Genomic DNA, 20,951 nt, shown 5'->3' with positions numbered 1-20,951 from the left:
TCAGAAGGGGCGTGTTTGTCTTCCATAGTGGGTGGCACAGCATGTTTTCAGTAACGAATGTCCCAGAGTAATGTCAAGGACAGAAGATGCAGCCAATATGGCGACCACATGGATGTCGAGTGAGACTTCTGCAACTTTGCACATGGATGAGGCGCGCTCCGGTCTCCGCTCATATTTATTTTTTCATATAGACATTGAAGTAAATAATTTTATATGTATTTTTCAGTACAATATCTATTTTAGAATGTTGTACAGGGATAACACTTGGGCTTTAAGATACTGTCCATCCATCCATTAACCAAGCCGCCTATCCTCACAAGGGTCACGGGACAGCGGAGCCTATCCCAGTTAGCTTTGGGCAAATGGGCTACACCTTGAACTGGTCACCAGTCAGTCGCAGGGCAGATACCGACACGGTCACTGTACCAAAGGCAGCCGTGTGTACCACTACTCCTTCGGTGACTCTTGTTAAGATACTGTCTTGCAAGGATTTCTTTTTTGTTACCAAACACCTTTAGTAACTTGAACAGTTAGTTGAACAAGCTATGATCCCTGACTTCTGGTGGCAAAACTTATCCATCATTTTTTTTTTTTTGTAATAATATGATGAGACAATGAAACATTGATATGGGTTCACAGTCACCACAGCCTTCTGGGGAAAGTCCTAATAATAATAACATACTACACTGACATTGCATATGATACAGTACCGGTCACAAGACAATACATTTGTTACATTAACAGCTCGAGCGCCATCTACTGGAGGAAATGATCCATCACAAGCCTGACATGAACTGGGCGGAGTGGAGATGAAATCACTGATTTTAAAAAAAAAAAAACACTGGATAGCGCATACACATCGAGCGGTATGTCGATTGGGTGAAGCCAGTTGGCCGCCATCTTGATACTCCCAAAACGTGTTTACAGGTTGGATTACGGCGGGGTTTTTCCTCAAAGTTTGGCCTGTACAATTAAAACTGGTCGTGTGAGCTTGACATTTTTTTCAGTTCTGGTAACATGAAGGATTTTTAATTCGACTTGGTAAGATCAAAAAGGCTTAGTGCTGCATATTGCCTTGGGCCCGATTTCCGTGACGTTAACTTTTCCCAAAATACGCTGTGAAGCACTATCATCATAACATAGAAAAGATAACACAAAATAAATGAGCTTTTTTTTAACATAAAAACATTAAATTTTAAGTCAATCAGTTAGATATGTTTTTGGAAATAAGGACTCACAAAGAGAAAATACATGCTAAACGCATCGTTCGTTTGTTGTCTCTGCGACGTCCTATTTCAAACAGAAAAATTAAACTTGTTTCCTCGCATTTGAAAATCAAATTCAATTTGGAGAGTTCTGTGTTATGAAATCCATCAAACATTTTACAGAAAATGGGTTTTCTTGCTTTTCCACTGATGACGTTTGGGAAAATATTGACATTGCTTTTTTCGCGAAAAACCGTCAGTTTATAAAAGTGAAGCAGAGAGTGAACAGTGAACAACAACAGCGGGAAATGACACTTTGTTCAAGTGAATTAAGATCATTCAGAAAATAATAAAAAAAAACAATTTATTAATTTAGCTGTGGAATTTTTTCTCATAGGCGCGAAACTGGCGATTAACGCATGGCTCGGCATGGTTGTTTTGGGAGTATCAAGATGGCGGATGGTGACTTCAGTTTTGTTGGCCAATGAGCCATCCAGTGTTTTTTCTTTTTTTTTTTTTAGATCAGTAGATAAGACTCGGTGCGGCTGCGCCTCCGCGTGATGACGTCATAATCTGACGCACGTATTATATATTGAGTTCCTCTGACGTCAGCGGTCTCTTCCCTGCCTAGGCCCTCGTGTGGTGGGCAGTGTATATTTGCTGTCGGCTTTTTCCCCCCTCCACCGAGCGAATCCAAAACCATCCGTCAAAATGGTAAGATAAATCAATCGGTTTGAGATATGGCGGAATACGTACGTCGTCTCGGTGTTGTTAGCATTAATATTACCTCTGCGGGAGGTTCATAAACGCGTCCCAGCGATAATTGCAATAATACACCGGTGGAAACAAAATGGCACCATTTTGTCCGAATTTTCTTTTTCGAAGGCCGCGCAGTCTCGCCAAGGCGTACATTTGTATTGTGTATCATCTTCGCAGTGCTACACGACTATTGCCTACGCGTCACGTCGAGGCCTGAAATTCGAATGACGGTTTGCTCGCTTACCGGCTATATTTCGATGCTTTGCCAAATTGATATACGCGGTCTAAGCGGCCGTATGCAATCGAGAGCGCTCCGTTTGGGTCTATCCGGCCCGACCGACGGACATTTCACGCCGTACGCAGCGCTCGCTGTCGTGGGCCGGTTCGAGAACCTGCCGGCCTTTTGTTATCCTCCCGCAAGCTGCGTCGTTTCGCCGACATGCTAATGCTAACGCGTAGCAATGTGTCATTCGTCTGTACACGTGGCTAAATCACCGACAGTTTTAGTGGAGCGTCACATGTTTGAATCGGCCTCTCTCCTTTTTTTTTTTTTTTTTGTTTCAGTATAAATTGCAGTTGAGGTCAGCGAACCTTGCTTAAAGTGTGCATACATAACACAATTTGTGATGGCGGCTTCACAACGCCCTGAATAGAAAATGATGCGTCAGACCATTTTTTTTCTCTCTCTCCCCTGCTGGTGAGGTGGCTGAATCTACAATGGCTTTAAAAGGGAGAATGGCACCTCACACTTCAGCCCGTTGTTTTTTTTTTTTTTTGTTTTTTGTTTTTTTAAGGAATTGGATAAGTAGTCTGGTCTTGATTACTTTTTATGGGGTTGGGGTTGAAATGCAATGGATGAGTTTCCAATTACGCCATCTTGTGTGTCATGGAGGTCAGAGAACACAGGTGATAGGTGAAGTGTTTTTCTATTGTGAATTTATGATTGGTCGAAGCATGGTGGAGACGTCATTGGAAACCTATCCATTGAGCTCTCTTTACCTTGGACTGAATTTGTTGTACTTGCAGATTATTTTTTTTGGTGTATGTATTTGAGCAAGTACATTGTGGTATTACTTTCCTTACTAATATTTGATTACAGAGTTGCTCTTTTTACTGTCAAAATTGGCTCGACATGACCGTAAATTTTTTAAAACTGTAAACCCAAAACAAAAATTGAGGTGTTGGGTTTTTGTAAATCGATAACTGACATGAGGAAGGTGAATTAGGGAACATTATGGGAACTCACACTGAGAAGCAAGATAATTCCCATCTATATTGCCTTATTCAAGAGAATTGTTTAATATTGTCATTTTTAGATTTTTGTTCCACCACCACCTCGCAGTTAAGTGTTCATTCGTAAAGTTTTTGTGTATGTTATAATTGCTCTGTTCACAACACACTCCTCAACGTCTTGGAACATGTTATGTGATTGTTTTGTTGCGCTAGCACTGTGTACCTAAGAGGAAACTATTTTCGTGCACTTTTAATTTTGATTTGAATCCCTTAAGACACTTTAAAAGGGTATTTATTATAGTCCACAAGTGTCAAGCAGTTCATTTACGTTTTGTCCAGGCATTGAATCAGTACTTGTACCTCATGTGACCATCTTTTTTTTTTTCTTTAAACTGTTTTGTACTTCACTAAAAAGTAATATTTTTTGCAAAATTAATACATTGCTAATATTAAATGGTTATTTCGTCTCTCTGCAGCTGTCTTAAATGTCCCTTGTTTATTCCAGGTGAACTTTACAATCGACCAGATCCGTGCCATCATGGACAAGAAGGCTAACATCCGTAACATGTCCGTGATTGCGCACGTCGATCACGGCAAGTCCACCCTGACCGACTCTCTCGTGTCGAAGGCCGGTATCATCGCCTCGGCCCGCGCCGGGGAGACCCGTTTTACCGACACGCGAAAGGACGAACAGGACCGTTGCATTACCATCAAGTCTACGTAAGCATTGAAGTTGTTGAATTTATATTGAGTCTGTGGGTTGTGGTATTTTCAAAACAAGATAATTTGATTCGATAATGTCTTTTTTTTTTACACTCTATTCTTTGAGAGGTTGAATTTCATTTCTAGTTAAGATTTATGTGTGTGTGTGTGTGTGTGTGTGTGTGTGTGTGTGTGTGTGTGTGTATATATATATATCAGTCACTCACATTTGAAAAATGTACGGGTGTGGTCAGTCATGCTTGCAGATAAAGTTGCGGGTGTGATTAGGGATGGAATCTCAAGACCTTAGCTTATTGGATTAATATAACATAACTGTACATTAAAAATAAACAACTAAAATAGAAAACAAAAATTTCAAATTCAGAAATGATAACTTCCAATTTCAACGGATATCAGTAGAACATGATAAACGGTATTTAAAATCTTTCATCAATAAAAATTCTTGATCTGACAGAATTTTATCTGAAGAAAACGTTAAATGCACTGGCCTGGTAAGGAATAAACATGAGCGGTATATACCAACAATGTTTTGAAGATGCTGAAAGTTTAGTTCGACATAATCTGCGTTAGTGGCAACAAGCTAGCGATACGTTGGAACAAACGTACCTGTCAGCAATCGGGACGTATTGTTGTGGGGGCTGGGGGGCACGCATCGCTGGACTGCAGTAAATGGGAGGACGGTATGCGCTCAACGAATTGGCTATTGGCCACACCTAAATCAAGCAACGTCGACGTTTATGAAATAAACAGAATGTAATGTCATCAATTTTTTTCTACTCATAAATTTTACGGGGGTGGTTTTTCGTGCTCAACTGTGCAAATTTGGGAGCGCGGTCGCGCGCTTTAAATGTGATTGACTGGTATAGTCATTTCTTTTCTTTAACCACAAAACCCTAAAATGTACAGGTAATTTTTTTAAGTTAAATTTGAGCGTGCCACTGCATGGTACAGCAAAATGTAATAGCAACCAGGATGATTATTGTTGGCAGACAGTGGAGGAACTATTAATTGAATACTCAAATTTGAGTTTGGTAAATTCAATTTGTATAGTTGAATTGTGTTGTGCAATCAGACAAGTTTACTATTTCGGTTTAATTTACTGACCCTTAGTTTTTACACAAGTTTCCCCTCTTTGTGCATCAGAACCACTCAAAAAAAAACACACACACAAATGGAAATAAAACTTTACATACCTGAGCTGTAGTTTTTGAAGAAGTCTCTCGTGACCTCACGGAAGAGTTTATTTTTTTTGTTTGACTGGCAGGATATTTTTCCCTGTTGCCTTTGGCCAAATTCTATGAACTTTATGCTTTTCTGCCTCGGTGTTTTTTGATTGCTCAGTTTGAATTTGCACACCTGCTTTTCTAGCGCCATCTCAATGTTCTACGAGTTGTCCGAGAACGACTTGGCCTTCATCAAGCAGTCCAAGGACGGCTCCGGCTTCTTAATCAACCTGATCGACTCTCCTGGACACGTCGACTTCTCCTCTGAAGTGACTGCCGCTCTGCGTGTTACCGATGGAGCCCTGGTGGTCGTTGACTGTGTTTCTGGTAAGAATGTTAATATGCAAGCTTGGTTCAGGTAAAGTCCAACAACAGTGTATCTGAAGGATATATATACCCTTACCGTGAGGTTATGTGTGAAACATAAGTTGTATCCGTGTCGCTCCACCAGGCGTGTGCGTCCAAACCGAAACGGTGCTCCGTCAGGCCATCTGCGAGCGCATCAAACCTGTCCTGATGATGAACAAGATGGACCGCGCCTTGTTGGAGCTGCAGCTCGAGCCCGATGACCTGTACAAAACATTTCAGTGCATCATCGAAAATGTTAACGTCATCATTTCAACTTATGGCGAAGAAAATGGACCCATGGGTAATATCATGGTGAGGGTTTTTTTTTTTTTTTTTTTACCCATTCATAGGCAGCATCCCATTTTCGGGACATGATTTTCATACATTACATCCTCTGTATTCTTTTCCCTTGAAAAATATATCCTTTAATGAGCAAGGTCCTATTTTTGGGACGGTCTAAGGCAGCGGTCGGCAACCTTTGACACCGAAAGAGCCATTTGAACCCGGTTTCCACGGAAAAGAAAACACTGGGAGCCGCACATCTAAAATGAAGAAAAAAAAAAACTTCTACTACTTTACCGCAGCATGTTTCTCCATTGGCTTTGCCGGGCTTGAAAGTCGCTCAAAATAGACGGCGTTTCAGCGGGTATACCCGCTTCCGCAGTGTGACGTCTATTTTGAGCGACGAAAAAATATCAAATAATTTAATTAATATTTTAATATTTCAAGATCATAATCTTCAAATTTAGAACTAAAATAATATAAAAACTAACACAAATAAAACTCACTTCAATTAAATACAAAAGAAATTTTTTTTGTAATTTATTTTCCCAAGCCAATCAGAGCCGCATTATAAGGATGAAAGAGCCGCATGAGGCTCCGGAGCCGCGGGTTGCCGACTGCTGATCCCTCTCGCAGACAGCGTCCCATTTTTGGGACGAGATTATAAATTACTAAAGTTATCATATAACTTAACCACAAACAAAGTGTTATTTCCTTGATTGTGGCCTGTTAGGAGACTTTTATCTCAATAAGATGAAAAATTTCCACCCTGCCCATGAATGGGTTGGGTTATTTATTTATTCTTAACTTCTAAAGCGTTACCGGGGGTTCACTCTCATGCAGTGTCCGGCTTTCATTACTGCAGACAGCACGATCATAGGTAGAAACTTAACCCTTTCAGTGACGTGTGAGTTTTGTACAGGGAGAAGGGGTCTTGAAGCAATGTACCGGGATTTAATTTCCCTTCCCGTAAACTTAGTATCTTGCTACTTAAATTGCTGGCTGCCCAGCCCCCTCTAGCTTTTCCCTGTGTTGGTTCAACTTTTCCCAATTCCCTTGTCGCAGTCCTCTCCAGCTTTTCTGTTTCTATGTTGGGGGCTTCTTGGCATCTGTACAGCTCATTTGAAGCTACGCTAAGACTTCTGAGAAGAAGTTTTTTATTATTTGCAAACCATAAGAAGATCCTGAAGTTAGTTTGCTTCTAAAGCAATGTCAAAATAGTGGCAGCAGTGCAGCGCTTGTCAACAGTATTTTACGCTGACACTTTTTGATTAGAAATCAAATTCATGTTTGTTTTTCTAACTTTTAGATCGATCCAGTCATTGGCACAGTCGGCTTTGGTTCCGGCCTCCACGGATGGGCTTTCACACTCAAGCAGTTTGCTGAGATGTACGCAGCCAAGTTTGCAGCCAAGGGCAACACCCAGATGACTCCGGCTGAGCGCTGCAAGAAAGTGGAGGACATGATGAAGAAGCTGTGGGGTGACAGGTAAAGAGCAGATTTGTTTCAAACATGCTGGTGGTCCCAGTTTTATGGCGACTGAAAAAATTACTCTGCCTGCTGAATTTTCATGTACTGTTAAGGTGGGCGGGGGGGGGGGTGTCTGTCAACAATCCTAAGAAGCTCCTACAAAGCAGGCTCGGACATTAACGTAGACCCATGGACCACCACTTATAGACACGGGCCTGCGCAGGTCAGTAAAAATTCAGGTGTTGAAAATGGCCCAAGAGTGCATTGAAGTACTTTTGTCACAGAAACAAAAGGGCAGTGACTTAAAGTGAGAAGTATGATGAACTTGATTCATCACAGAAGACAACGCGGACCTAAACACCACGCCACTTTAAGGAAGCAATGTTGTAACGTTAACAGAATACACCATGGACCCGATGTGTATGCATCCTGGGTTTTCGCATGACTGTTAAAGGCACAAAAAAAACTCCCAGCCATCAATGCAACTGTACTTTCTTACAGATTAGATCATTTTATAACAATAGCGATTTTAAAAAAAAATTAGCACTTTTTGCTCATCTCGCCCAAACCCTAAAATTGCTCAATCTCATACCCAACAGAGTGACAAAAAGTTGGGTTTTTGATCCCTTCGCCGAACATAAATTAGTATTTTGTGGAGAAACATTTGATTTTGCACACATCTAACGAGATCTTCATCATCCTGTTAGTGTTGCAAGATGCATAAATAAGTTCTTGGCTGCTTCTTTAATAGAACTACTGAAGCTTCAGCTCCTTCTATGGGTTCTCTAGTTGTTTGAGTTGGGTTGCATGGTATATGGGGCAGACTGCATCAATGTTCATTTCCATAAGGCTTGATGAATGCAGCACCAACTGTCATGATTGAGCTGGTGGCACTTTTTCCCCCTCCTTAAGACAAGTACAGAACTGCTTGAAAACTAATGTCTCACCTGTTCTTCTCCTCGGGAATAACCTTGGGACAGTGTCTTGTGCTTCACCGGTCAACTAATCCTGCAACTGGATAGCAAGTGCAGCTAAACGCGGTCTTGTCGATGTGCAGATGCAGTCCTCAAGCTCAGTACACACAGACAACCAGGATGTTTTGGTCCTGATTCTGCCCGTTCCAGACTAACCACGTTGAACGCCAGACAATGTTTGACGGGAATATACGCTGGGCTACCTGTTAGATAGAGATAGATTTTTTTTTTTTTTTTTTTTTTCCCGGCCTTCACAATTTTGAGTTTTGTGGTTCATTTAAAAAAAAAAAAAAATAGTTTAGTACCATTGTACTGAACATGAATACGAGGTGCTTATTGCTCTTTATTTGTGGTCCCCAAATAAGGCTTTTCAAGAGCAAATATGATCCCAAATGCCTGCCATCTTCAAAAACCAAGTCGCACACAAAAGTTGCTAAAATATGTTGCCTGTTCTATAGCTAACACCGCTCTTCTCCCCAAAATAAGTTCTATTTGCAATATTTGAAATGTTTTGAGAAATTTAATTTCTTAAAATAATCCCACAATTTTGACACAGCTTCTTGATGCATATTTTTGATTGAAACTTGCAAGCCTTTCAAAGAAAAGGGGTTCCCCAATTAGCAGTTAAAAAGGGGGGGGTATTTTGAGAAATTCTTATACTGTTCTAGTTTTAAAGCAAAATATCACTGTTCCTCAAAATCTATTTTGGGGCGATCACTTAAGGTTGCTAGTCTTTTGTGACATTATTTTGCTTCTTTTACTATGAAGGGTCTCTGCACCCATAAAATGAATGAATGAACTTTTGTTAGCAAACTTAATCCATTTTTGTCTTGGATTACATCCAATGGAAGTATGAAAAGCTTTGTTTTTTATGGATTGAATTGTATACTTTGTTTATTATAGGTACTTTGACCCAGCAACTGGCAAATTTTCCAAGTCTGCCAGTACAGCTGATGGCACAAAGATCCCTCGCAGCTTTGTCCATCTTATCCTTGATCCCATCTTCAAGGTGAACATATTTTAATGTGCAGTTGTCGTTCAAAACTGCATGCATGCGCTAATACCTGCAAGTGATGATTTCAACATTCTTCACTTTGACCTGATTTTGTCGTTGATGATATTGTGTCTGAGCAGGGCGCATAATCTGTTTTTGAGATGAGCTCGATTGACGTCTTTTAACAAGTGTTCCCGATCCCTCCCCAGGTGTTTGACGCAATCATGAAGTTCAGAAAGGAGGAAGCTGCCAAGCTAATCGATAAGCTGGAGATCAAGTTGGATAGCGAGGACAAGGATAAAGAAGGCAAGCCCCTGCTGAAGGCCGTGATGCGTCGCTGGCTGCCGGCTGGAGAAGCCCTCCTTCAGATGATCACCATCCACCTGCCTTCCCCCGTTACCGCCCAAAAGTACCGTTGCGAGCTGCTCTATGAAGGACCCGATGAAGATGAAGCCGCCCTTGGTATGATGCTAAATCCACCGTATTGCCGCAATTATGGATGTTTGGGTTTCCCCCCAATTGTCTAATTGTATCTTCTCATTCAGGTATCAAGAATTGTGACTCAAAGGGTCCTTTAATGATGTACATCTCTAAGATGGTACCCACCAGTGACAAGGGACGCTTCTACGCCTTTGGCCGTGTCTTCTCTGGAACTGTTTCGACTGGTCTGAAAGTCCGTATCATGGGACCCAACTATACCCCTGGAAAGAAAGAGGACCTCTATTGTAAACCTATCCAGAGGTTGGTTTTCAAACTAGACATGAACCATTTTGCGCACTTCACGGTGTGCTGTTCAAACATAAACATGTCTTTCTGCTCCAGGACCATTCTGATGATGGGTCGCTACACTGAGCCCATTGAGGATGTGCCCTGTGGTAACATTGTGGGTCTGGTTGGTGTGGATCAGTTCCTGGTCAAGACTGGAACCATCACCACCTTTGAGCATGCCCACAACATGAAAGTGATGAAGTTCAGCGTCAGCCCCGTGGTCAGAATTGCTGTGGAGGCCAAAAACCCCGCCGACCTCCCCAAGCTCGTGGAAGGCTTGAAGCGTCTGTCCAAGTCTGATCCCATGGTGCAGTGCATCATTGAGGAGTCAGGAGAGCACATCGTTGCTGGAGCTGGAGAACTGCATCTGGAGATCTGCCTGAAGGATCTCGAGGAAGACCATGCTTGCATCCCACTCAAGGTGACCTAACCTCGCCGGTAGCCAAGAAGCAGATTTTCTGTCATCGACATAACTTTTTGTTGTCGAGACGGGATCCAGTTCCAAAACAAATTCCTTAGTTACATCTTATCGTGTTCCTATTATTAATCCGATGTCTGTCTTGTCTTTCTAGAAATCTGATCCTGTAGTGTCCTACAGAGAAACAGTCAGCGCGGAGTCCTCTGTCACATGTCTGTCCAAGTCTCCAAACAAGCACAACCGTCTGTTCATGAAGGCCCGCCCCCTGGAGGAGGGTTTGTCCGAAGACATCGAGAAAGGAGAAGTCACCGCTCGTCAAGAGATGAAGACCCGTGCTCGCTACCTTATAGACAAGTATGATTGGGACGCCACAGATTGCAAGAAGATCTGGTGCTTTGGACCTGACGGAACTGGTCCCAACATGCTGGTTGATGTGACCAAGGGTGTGCAGTACCTCAATGAGATCAAGGATAGCGTTGTGGCTGGCTTCCAGTGGGCTGTTAAGGAGGTACTAAATGCAATATATTGGCTGAGTTAAGACCAAAAAAATATATATATATAACTTTATTATTATTGTCTTCAGGGTGTCCTCTGCGAAGAGAACATGCGTGCAGTTCGCTTTGATATCCATGACGTCACCCTGCATACAGACGCCATCCATCGTGGTGGTGGCCAGATTATGCCCACCACTCGCAGAGTTCTGTATGCATGCGAGCTCACAGCTGAGCCCAGATTGATGGAGCCCGTCTATTTGGTGGAAATTCAGGTACATCTTTGATGTATACTCTTCCCAAGGGAATATTTGACCTATCTTATATCGTAGCCAAACCTGACACGTGTTTCTTTTACTCTGGTTATGGTTAATGTAGTGTCCTGAGGTTGCCATAGGTGGAATCTATGGTGTGTTGACCAAGAGGCGTGGTCATGTGTTTGAAGAGGCCAGTGTCCTGGGTACACCCATGCGTGTCATCAAGGCCTACCTCCCTGTCATGGAGTCCTTTGGTAAGTGTTCCAGCAGATCATCCAAAACCACACCCAATAATTTTTACTTCACCCCTCACACGTGCCCATTTTAATGCAACATGGCACTGTTTGCAGGTTTTACAGCTGACCTGCGTTCCAACACTGGCGGCCAGGCTTTCCCCCAGTGCGTCTTTGACCATTGGCAGATCCTGCCCGGAAACCCATTTGATAGTACTTCCAAGCCCGGGATTGTGGTCACTGAAACGCGTAAACGCAAGGGTCTCAAGGAAGGTGTCCCAGCCTTGGATAACTACCTGGACAAATTGTAAAAGCCTGGACCACTATTTGCTTATTGCCTCATTCCACCCCACACATGTACACTGTGGGACCGGACTGTACAGAACACAGTGAGCACTAAGGGTTGCCAAAAGGATTGACATTATAAATGGATAAATTTAACAAAAAATGTAAACAAAATAAAAGGAAATAAAACCTGACCTGATCTTTTTTTTTTTTTTTCTTCTTTTCAAACTTGAGTCATGACGGTATATTCAAAGCCATGTGACATAAATGGCCAGCTCAGTCAGTTTGTTGACAGTACATTCCCAAGATAATGGATTTATATTAAGAAGATTGTTTATGTTCATTTATTTTGTGTGTGTGTATAGGAATGAATGAAAGGTTGCCTTTTTAAAAATGGTTTCTTGCATCCTTTAATTGCTCTATCGACCTGCACTTTTTTTTGTAAACAGGACAGCTCTAATTGTCGAGGCTCACGAGTCCAAGCAAATTTGTGATGTGTACCTTTTGGTTGATTATGTTGAAATAGGTAAGCAACTTCAAAAACCGATCACCGATGACGCAAAAGAAACGCCTACGATCGTATCAACCAATGGGGAGTGACCCGTGTTGACCAATCAGAATAAAAGCAGTTGGCCAATCGTAAGTCACTTTTTAGACGAATCATTTTTGAGCCTGGCTCGTCTTCCTGTTTTGCTGAGTGGTTTTTTTTCTCCTGGTGAACGGAGAAACAATTAACCCCCTCCAAAAAAAGGTTTGTACAACTGCATTTCATTTAGGTTCTTATGTTGGAATCACGTCTGATTTGTGTATTTGCTCCCGACGGTATTCCCCCCCCCTTGTATTATTGTCCCACTGGATGCTAGCAAGCGCGTTAGCAATGGAGAAGGGGCGCCCATGCGGGCGACACGACGTCGTTGCTTTCGTGTCTTTCTTCTTCTTCCCCCCCCCCCCCCGTCTTCACGTTTCGTCTACTGTTTTCCTGCCACAGCACGGCGTAACCGAACGGGGTCCGTTTACGGTTGAGCAGGACGGGCGGAGATCATGGGTGGCGTCAAACAGGAGCAGAATGATGCTCCGCAGCACGCTCGAGCATCGCAATCTACAGAACAGCCTCAAGACGAGGTGGGTGCTTTGTTTTAAATCAGATGGAACCCCCAATGATCATTTCGTGTTTGTGTTTGTCCCCTTTCCCTATTTATAATAATGCAAATGAACAGCTCTGCGCTCTAAGAGCCGCCATTATAAAATGTTCCAGCCGGTCCTCGATTTACGTCGTTGTTCCGTTCCTACGACATCAACCAAACCCCTCGGTGTAAGTAGAAGTATTGTTTGAAAAATAATTCTAGTTCATAAACCTAAACAAATCAAATCGGTACGTATGGTGTTACTAAGCCTATCTTGTGCTGCATTTGCATTAGAGGAGGTACAGACTTGGGCAAATATTAAATAAGAGAATTGAAGAGCCATTAAAAGGATTTGAAATCTTCAAACAACTCAAAAAAATGAGTAACATTTTACATGTTGGTATGTGGTAACTATCCAGTAAGTTGTGAATATAATCAAATTGTGTATGCTTAATATTGTAACTTGAAAGTCATTTAAACGTGAAGTTAATATGGAACGGTATACACGTGGATACTTACCTAAACTATGTATATTCTGGATTTTAATGAATATAATAACTGCTAACTATTTTGTATAACTCTACTTTGCACACAATTTTTATTTTGTATTTTATTTTTTTACTTTGGAGGTTTCAATAGATTTTATTACTAAAGCTGTCCTGTCACATTCCTACAAATGAGTTAGGCGAAGATGCTTTACTACGACTACTCTCGTATTGTTTACTTTCACCGCAGCCGAAAAAGCGAGGATGGCCGAAGGGTAAGAAAAGGAAGAAAGTGCTACCCAACGGTCCCAAGGCACCAGTAACCGGCTACGTCCGCTTCTTGAATGAGCGGCGGGAAGTGATGCGGGCCCGGTATCCTGACCTACCTTTCCCGGAAATCACCAAGAGGCTCGGAGCAGAATGGACGCGATTAGCGCCAAATGACAAGCAGGTAAATCACAATTAATTTAAAGGCCCCTACGGAGGGTATTTTTGATTTTATTTTTTTAAAATAGTTTTATTGATTGCATGGTCACATTATCTGGTGTCCATAAGTATACGTTTACTATTTTTAAATATACAGAAATTATATCATCACAGCATTATTAAAAATGTTTATTTTTGGATTATCATATCTATATATTTTTGGGGAATTAATTATAAATACACATTTGCTGTTTTATCTGTCAGCAGCATATAGAGTGAAGAAAATAAGTATATCAACTGTGAGAGAGATAATATAAAAAGAAAAATCCAGAAATCACTATGATTTTTTTTTTTTAAACGATTTGTGTGATACAGCTGCCAATAAGTATTTGAACACCTGTCTATCAGCTAGAATTCTGACCCCCAAAGACCTGTTAGTCCGTCTTTAAAAGTCCACCTCCACTCCATGTATTATCCTGAATCAGATGCATGTGTGTGAGGTCCTTTAGCGGCATAAAGACGTCTGTCCACGCCATACAATCAGTAAGACTCAAACTTGTAACATGGCCAAGACAAAAGAGGTGTCCGAAGACACCAGAGACAAAATTGTACAACTCCACACGGATGAAAAGGGCTACGGAGAAATTGCCAAGCAGCTTAGTGAAGAAAGGTCCACTGTTGGATCAATTATTAGAAAATGGAAGAAGCTAAACATGACGGTCAATCTCAATCGGAGTGGAGCCCCATGCAAGATGTCACCTCGTGGGGTCCCAATGATCAGATTATAAAGATGAGGAATCAACCCAGGAATACACGACAGGACTTGGTCAATGACCTGAAAAGAGCTGGGACCACCATTTCCTAGGTCGCTGTTGGTAATACACTAAGACGTCATGGTTTGAAATCATGCATGCCAAGGAAGGTTCCCCTGCTTAAACCAGCATGTCAAGTCCCGTCTTAAGTTTGCCAATGACCATTTGGATGATACAGAGGAGTCATGGGAGAAAGTTTCGCGGTCAGATGAGACCAAAATTGACCTTTTTGGTCATAATTCCACTAACCGTGTTTGGACGAAGACAAATGATGAGTTGCGTCTCAAGAACACCATCCCTCCTGTGAAGGATGGGGGTGTTAACATCATGCTTTGGGGTGTTTTTGTGCACATGGGACAGGACGACTGCACTGTATTAAGGAGAGGATGACCGCGGCCATGAATTGTAAGATGTTTCCTGAGAGCCAAAGAAATGCGAAAAACAACAGGACAAACTTGAAGGTGTTGGGAAGTGTAGTTTTCATTCAAACCCATTGACAGCACCATAAACTGGCACCGGGACTTTTTCCGGAGTTCAAAACTGGCTCAGGCACATTACAAGGGTGCGTTCGGAAATAGCTCTCTAGCAGGCTCTGCTGTATTTGGGACCGTTCGGAAACTCACTGCGCTTTTGTAATGCACACTCCAGTCCTCTTTATGGTACTGGGCTCTGTGGAGCAGAGGTTTGTCAACAACAAAAAATATTTAATAGTAATGTTATGTTTGGGAGTCATCTTGATTGTGCATTTCCAGCGTTACCTGGATGAGGCTGAGAGGGAGAAGATGCAGTACGCCCAGGAACTGAAGGAATATCACCAGACGGAGGCGTATCAGATCACCAGCACCAAGATACAAGACAAGAGGATTAAGAAAGGTGACTTTGGCGTTGTCCCACCCTCGTGCGCGCACTTCAAAGCGCTATATTGGTTATGAAACGTGCTCTTGTACTCATAAACATTCTCTCTTTCAGAGGACAATCCCTCTGTAATTATCAGTGCCAGTTCGGGCTTGCCAAAGGTGCGTGGCACACCCTCACACACCCCGAGAGTCATTTTTATGATTAAATATGCAGCGGAGTTGAACTGCATTGCAGCACATTGAGGCAGCTTCACGCTGCGTATTTGTTACCTCATTTAGCCACACGACCGGATCAAAACAGTTGTACAGGGTTATAAATATTGTGATAACCTGCAGTTCTACCGCATTGCAACCTTCCGCACAAATGTTGGTCGTTTATGTAATAATTGCTGCTCACTGTGGAAATTCACTTCGACTGTTACATGTACTGTATTTTCCGCACTAAGGCGCACCTAAAAGCCTTTCATTTTCTCAAAAGCCGACGGTGCGCCTTATATGTGGATCAATATGAAGCCTTTGGTGCAGCTCCATCTAATGGATGCATAACGTAACCCCAGCCTCTACTGTAGCATCTCTTCTGTGCGCTTTATAATGCGGTGCACCTTATATATGGAAAGTTTTTTTGAAATAGGCCATTCATTGAAGGTGCGCCTTATAGTGTGGAAAATACGATAATTTGATGATGATATATTTGTCTTGAGACGTAATGAAGCTGCATGTAGTTCACCTAAGGTCATCAGGTACCCCGTTTTCCAAGTAAGCGTAAACAAGGTTGGTTTGGGATCAGGAGGTTCCTCATTGTTTAGTTTGACCCACGTGTAGTAGCAGCAGCAGCTGCGATTAAAAAAGAATGCCGCGTAAACTGCATTACGTGTGTTGCCTCTGAGCCGGTTTTTGTTCTTCCTCCTTACAGACATCCGAGCTCCCAAGCAGGTTTGACATCCCGATCTTCACAGAGGAGTTCCTTGATCAGAATAAAGGTAACAACCCCATCCCCCAATGTTCGAATGCAGAACAGCGAATAGGGGGTTTACTGTACTGGCTTAGTCTCTTAAAACTTCACGAAGCAGCATGTGGATTATTGCCAAAGATTATTGACATATCTACTTCCAAGTATCTGCCAACAATGGTGTGTTTGTGATCAGGAAGTCACTCAAGTTGACCGCATACTCCGCATCTCACCTCTCCGCAGCCCGAGAGGCGGAGTTGCGCCGACTCCGCAAGGCCAACGTCGAGTTTGAGGAGCAGAACGCGGTGCTCCAGAGGCACATCAAAGACATGTACAATGCCAAAGAGCGTCTGGAGGCGGAGCTGAGCCAGGACGAGAAGCGCACACAGGCGCTCCACCAGCACTTGCTGGCCATTAAACATACGCTGGTCAACAGTCTGTCTGCTGTGCCGCTACCAGGTCAGCAGCCAAAGACACTTGGTCGCCTCATATACAGTGAAGAAAATAAGTATTTGAACACCCTGCTATATTGCAAGTTTTCCCGCTTAGAAATCATGGAGGAGTCTGAAATTTTCATCGTAGGTGCATGTCCACTGTGAGAGATAATCTAAAAAGAAAAATCCAGAAATCACAATGTATGATTTTTTTTTTTTTTTAACAATTTATTTGTGTGATACAGTTGCAAATAAGTATTTGAACACCTGAGAAAACCAATGTTAATATTTGGTAACCATCAAGACAAACAGTCGTGCCACCATGCCGCCACAATTAACCTCTAATTAGCAAATATAGTAAAAAAAAAAAAAAAATCCGCCACTGTAACAGTATGGACAGTTTCAGCAATTCTTTTGAACTAGCGGGAGCTCCCATTCCACTAGTGTTATGGGTACCATACGTTGAAAACTGCTGTTCAAAAGCAGGCTGAAGGGAATAACTTCAAAATAAGACAAACAGCAATGGACCTTTCCGATGGCGATCTTAAGCTCCGCCCCCTTACCTATGTCCCACAAGCTTCTAAAAAGGCGATTGAAAGGAATATGTTTGAAGTCGATTATCGCGTATTCCAGCTCATATTGGGGTATGTTTTTTGCCAAATGTGTCAGATTCGTCCAAGAAAGTTCTACAGAGAGGTCTCAACTATTTCACCCAAGGATATTTACACGGAATTAAGATTTTGGACGGAGCGGGACGCAATGTCAGAGTTATAGCGAAACGTTGGCAATCGATGCATAAAAAATTTGACGCCTCACAAACTTTTTCATATTGAAATCCAAAAAGATAAAATACTGGAATCGTACTGCACATGGAAAGCAGGGTGAGTACTTTTTACTTGGAAAGATCACGAGTAATATCATTGTAGTCTTTATAAGTGAGTGGATGTATTCATTTGACTTGGGTTAGGGTTAGTCAGCTGTGTTTTAGGCTTTGGAAAATGAATCAAGCGATCCCCTTGTAAGCGAGCAGGATATCTTTCATCAGAATTGCACGTTCCCCAAACGCATCTGAGAACCATTTTCTTTGTAACATTAACTTTTCCAAGCGCACACTACTGACAACCAGCATTGCTTGTGGGACAATGTGTCGAGAGGGGCGTGTCAAGCTAGGGGGTAAGATAATGCGGCGATCTGATTGGCTATTATCATGCGAGTGATTGACCGGTCGGAAAGGTCCATTGTAATTGGCTGTGGTGAAAGTCTGGGGAAAACACTGCAAAAGAAGCACGCAAAATCTCAAGATTGCCACGAGCTGAAACAGGTTTTCACCCCTCTGCATCTTAAAACAGGCACAGGGGAGACGGCGTCCCTCGGAAACCTGGATTCGTATCTCAGTCGTCTCAGCGGCGCGCTCGAAGGGAACCCGCACAAGCACCGCGCCTTGCTCACCCAGCTTTGTGACGTCCTCTCTCACCTGGACAGGTAGATAATTCGTCTCTCACTGCCGCACACGTGGACACGCACAAAATATATTCTGAAGCGCTCCACACAATCTTAATTCCCAAGTATTTTGAGTGGAGAACTGTCACTGAATCTAATTTTTTAAGGTCAATTTGAGGTACTACACGGTTGATTTATGTTCATCGTCTGAGAAGCAAACGCGAGTTACACTGAGCTAACTTTCTAATCTCGTACTGTAGCTTTTAGTTGCGACATGCTAACGTTTCCACATGGGCCGGCGGGACTCAGTCATGTTCATAAGCACATTTTGGAGAAATCTTAGAACGGCTCTCCTTATATGCATGTTTTCACAAATAGCTAGATAACAAAAAAGTTGAATTAAAAATAAATGTTTCATATGTTCCCCACCTCACCGAATGTGACGAGCGCTCCAAAAAGGTGTGTTTATGTTTTTAAGCGAGAAGTTGTAAGACCCTCTCCCGCCTCCCAAGTCATTCCTGCACCGGGCTGACGAGTTCCAGGCAAAGCGTTGCCTCGTGCATCCGGCGCCATCTGGGTCGAGGGTGAGGACGTCTCGAGGTCTGGAAAGGGCAGTGCCCTGAACACATCATTGGTCGGAGTGAGCGCTGCTCCTCTTCTCTACCACATTTGCGAATTCATTAAAGTGTGCAGAAACTATTCCTATCTCTACTTACTTACTTTTGTCAGTAATAATGAGTTTACAAGTAATGCCAGGTGGAATTGGTGGCTGGGATCATTTATGTACGCGGCGTTCTTTATGATATTTGAAATGTCGTATGACTTATGCTTTCGACTCGATCACGGAATGTTGTCGTATCCTTTTGTATTATTTGTTGTGAACTGTATTTGTATTGTTTCCAAAATGCTGTTTGAAACAGTGCTGAAAAAAATTTCCGATGTAAGGTCAACAATTTTGTGATTGTGTCGTCTTTATTGTCAGTCACTCACCGAGCACTTTATAGGGGTATAGAACTCGTGCAAGTGATGTGGCCGTTTTCACAGCGCCAAAAGAGTTTCCTCGACACAATGCCCGAGACTTGTTGTGCTGTTTGTTGTCACAACAGTTGAGACAGATATTCAAAGAGATCATTCTATGGAATACCAGCTGAAAAAAGCAGAAAAGATCGATGGATTTCGGCAATTAAACGTGATGGATGGTGCCCAATCGAATACACACGACTTCACTTCAGGTAGGAGTTATTCTTCTCAATCTCAAATTACCAAGAAGTATTTATAATGCCAAGTTGGCTCATTTGAGGACAATATGTTTAAAAAAAAAAAAAAAAGACGAAGTAATCTCCAAGATACACGGAAGCGTGTTGCGGGGACACATGAATCTTTGGTAAACCTCTCCCCAACAGTTGTTTTTTTTTTTTTAATATGCATTGTTCTCAATTGAGTCCAATGCGTATTTAAAAGAATAAAATAAGCTGTCAGTCACACAGAGGTTTACGTAAGTTAACGTGTGGCTGCAACACGCTTCCGTGTACGGGGGCTGAAGCCTATCCCGCCGATTTATTTTCTTTTTCTAAATGTGCATTGGACTCATTTGAGAACAATGCATATTTTAAAAAAAAAAAAAAGTGTCAGAGTTTACTGAGGTTTAACGTGTGATTTGCAACACGCTTCTGTGTATGTTGGAAATGACTCGCTGTCTTTTTTTTTTCCCCACCAATCACAGTTAATGAATGGGAGTTTGTGTAAAACCAGGGATCATTTATTTAAATATTGGTATTTGTATTGAAAAAATCTGAGTGACTCCATCGCTATGTGGGATTTATTCTTGATTGAGAGCAGATCCAGCAACCAACGATTTGGATGCGTCCAGACTTTTGTACAGTTTCAAACTCTTCCATGTAAATCTTGACGTCGTACTCACCAGATCCATGTAAAGATCCAGTTGTACAAGACAAGCCGAAGTGGGTGAACAGTCCACTTTCTTATCGGCGATGACATCGACTTCGGCATTAAATATGGGTCCTCTAGGCCAAGTGTCCCTCATTTGTCTTTGTACCTTCTGTTGTTATCAACTTCGAAATGTTTAACGGTATCGGACAAAACTCGGCGTCGTGCTTTAAGGCATATTTTCATCCCGTCTCCAAGAATGCTTTGCTATGGCCAGTCACGTGACGTCGGTGCGCGAGCTCAATAGCGTTATTTACATTCAGTCCATGATTTGTATACATACTCACTGCCTTTAAAAAGTCTTCAAGATGATTCTCATTTTTATAGAAGTATTAACTATTGCAATATATGTGATTGTGGAGTTATTCTTGTACTGTCACACTAGGAGCTTTCTATTTTGTCATCTAAACCAAAACCCAAGTACACACCCATTATTAATAAACATTGTACAGTACATGCAATATGTAATTAGGGCCGACATTGGATGTCATTAAATTATACATGTACTCTGACAAAATACCATCCATTTATTTTCAAAGCTGCTTATCCCCAAAATAGGAACAATTAGGAGGCACAGGATTTTGGCCAATTGTAATTCTTGATGGCTTCCAGCAGAAGGCAATGGTGGCCCACGCTGGTTTTCAACAATTTACACAGGACAAGAGCGGTGCACAATGGAGGAAAACAATTGGGGCTGTTTCAAATGTTTCATATTTAGACTGATACACAAAATAAAATTGATGGCAGGCCGCAAATGGCCCCCGATCTGCACTTTCAGTATCCCGGATTTAGAGTCTTACCATGGCTTGGAACG

The 20,951-nt window shown here is 42.2% G+C and overlaps 2 protein-coding genes and 1 non-coding gene across 3 annotated transcripts; all 3 read left to right on the top strand.

Annotated features, from left to right (window-relative positions):
• Positions 1-1,761: 1,761 nt before the first annotated feature.
• LOC133503316 (elongation factor 2-like) lies at positions 1,762-11,857 on the top strand. The gene is made up of 13 exons (XM_061824819.1): positions 1,762-1,919; positions 3,703-3,917; positions 5,289-5,470; positions 5,595-5,803; positions 7,083-7,261; positions 9,121-9,226; positions 9,421-9,673; positions 9,757-9,952; positions 10,034-10,400; positions 10,552-10,905; positions 10,981-11,163; positions 11,267-11,399; positions 11,496-11,857. Exons 1-13 carry the CDS (start codon positions 1,917-1,919, stop codon positions 11,687-11,689), a joined length of 2,574 nt encoding a protein of 857 aa, XP_061680803.1. The 5' UTR covers positions 1,762-1,916; the 3' UTR covers positions 11,690-11,857.
• On the top strand, positions 9,284-9,349 carry LOC133504165 (small nucleolar RNA SNORD37). The gene has a single exon (XR_009795921.1). It is a non-coding gene; the product is annotated as a small nucleolar RNA SNORD37 (small nucleolar RNA).
• Positions 11,858-11,997: 140 nt separating the features above from the next.
• Positions 11,998-19,143, top strand: hmg20b (high mobility group 20B). The gene is made up of 9 exons (XM_061824820.1): positions 11,998-12,414; positions 12,652-12,785; positions 13,523-13,723; positions 15,263-15,383; positions 15,480-15,526; positions 16,281-16,347; positions 16,560-16,775; positions 18,100-18,232; positions 18,669-19,143. The coding sequence occupies exons 2-9, from the start codon at positions 12,705-12,707 to the stop codon at positions 18,679-18,681; spliced, it is 879 nt and encodes a 292-aa protein (XP_061680804.1). The 5' UTR covers positions 11,998-12,414; positions 12,652-12,704; the 3' UTR covers positions 18,682-19,143.
• Positions 19,144-20,951: the final 1,808 nt, after the last annotated feature.

This window comes from Syngnathoides biaculeatus, chromosome 7 (genome assembly GCF_019802595.1).
Source record: "Syngnathoides biaculeatus isolate LvHL_M chromosome 7, ASM1980259v1, whole genome shotgun sequence".
Lineage (NCBI taxonomy): Eukaryota > Metazoa > Chordata > Actinopteri > Syngnathiformes > Syngnathidae > Syngnathoides > Syngnathoides biaculeatus.
The sequence above is the reverse complement of the archived record's forward strand: the minus strand, read 5'-3'. Positions and strand labels throughout refer to the sequence as shown.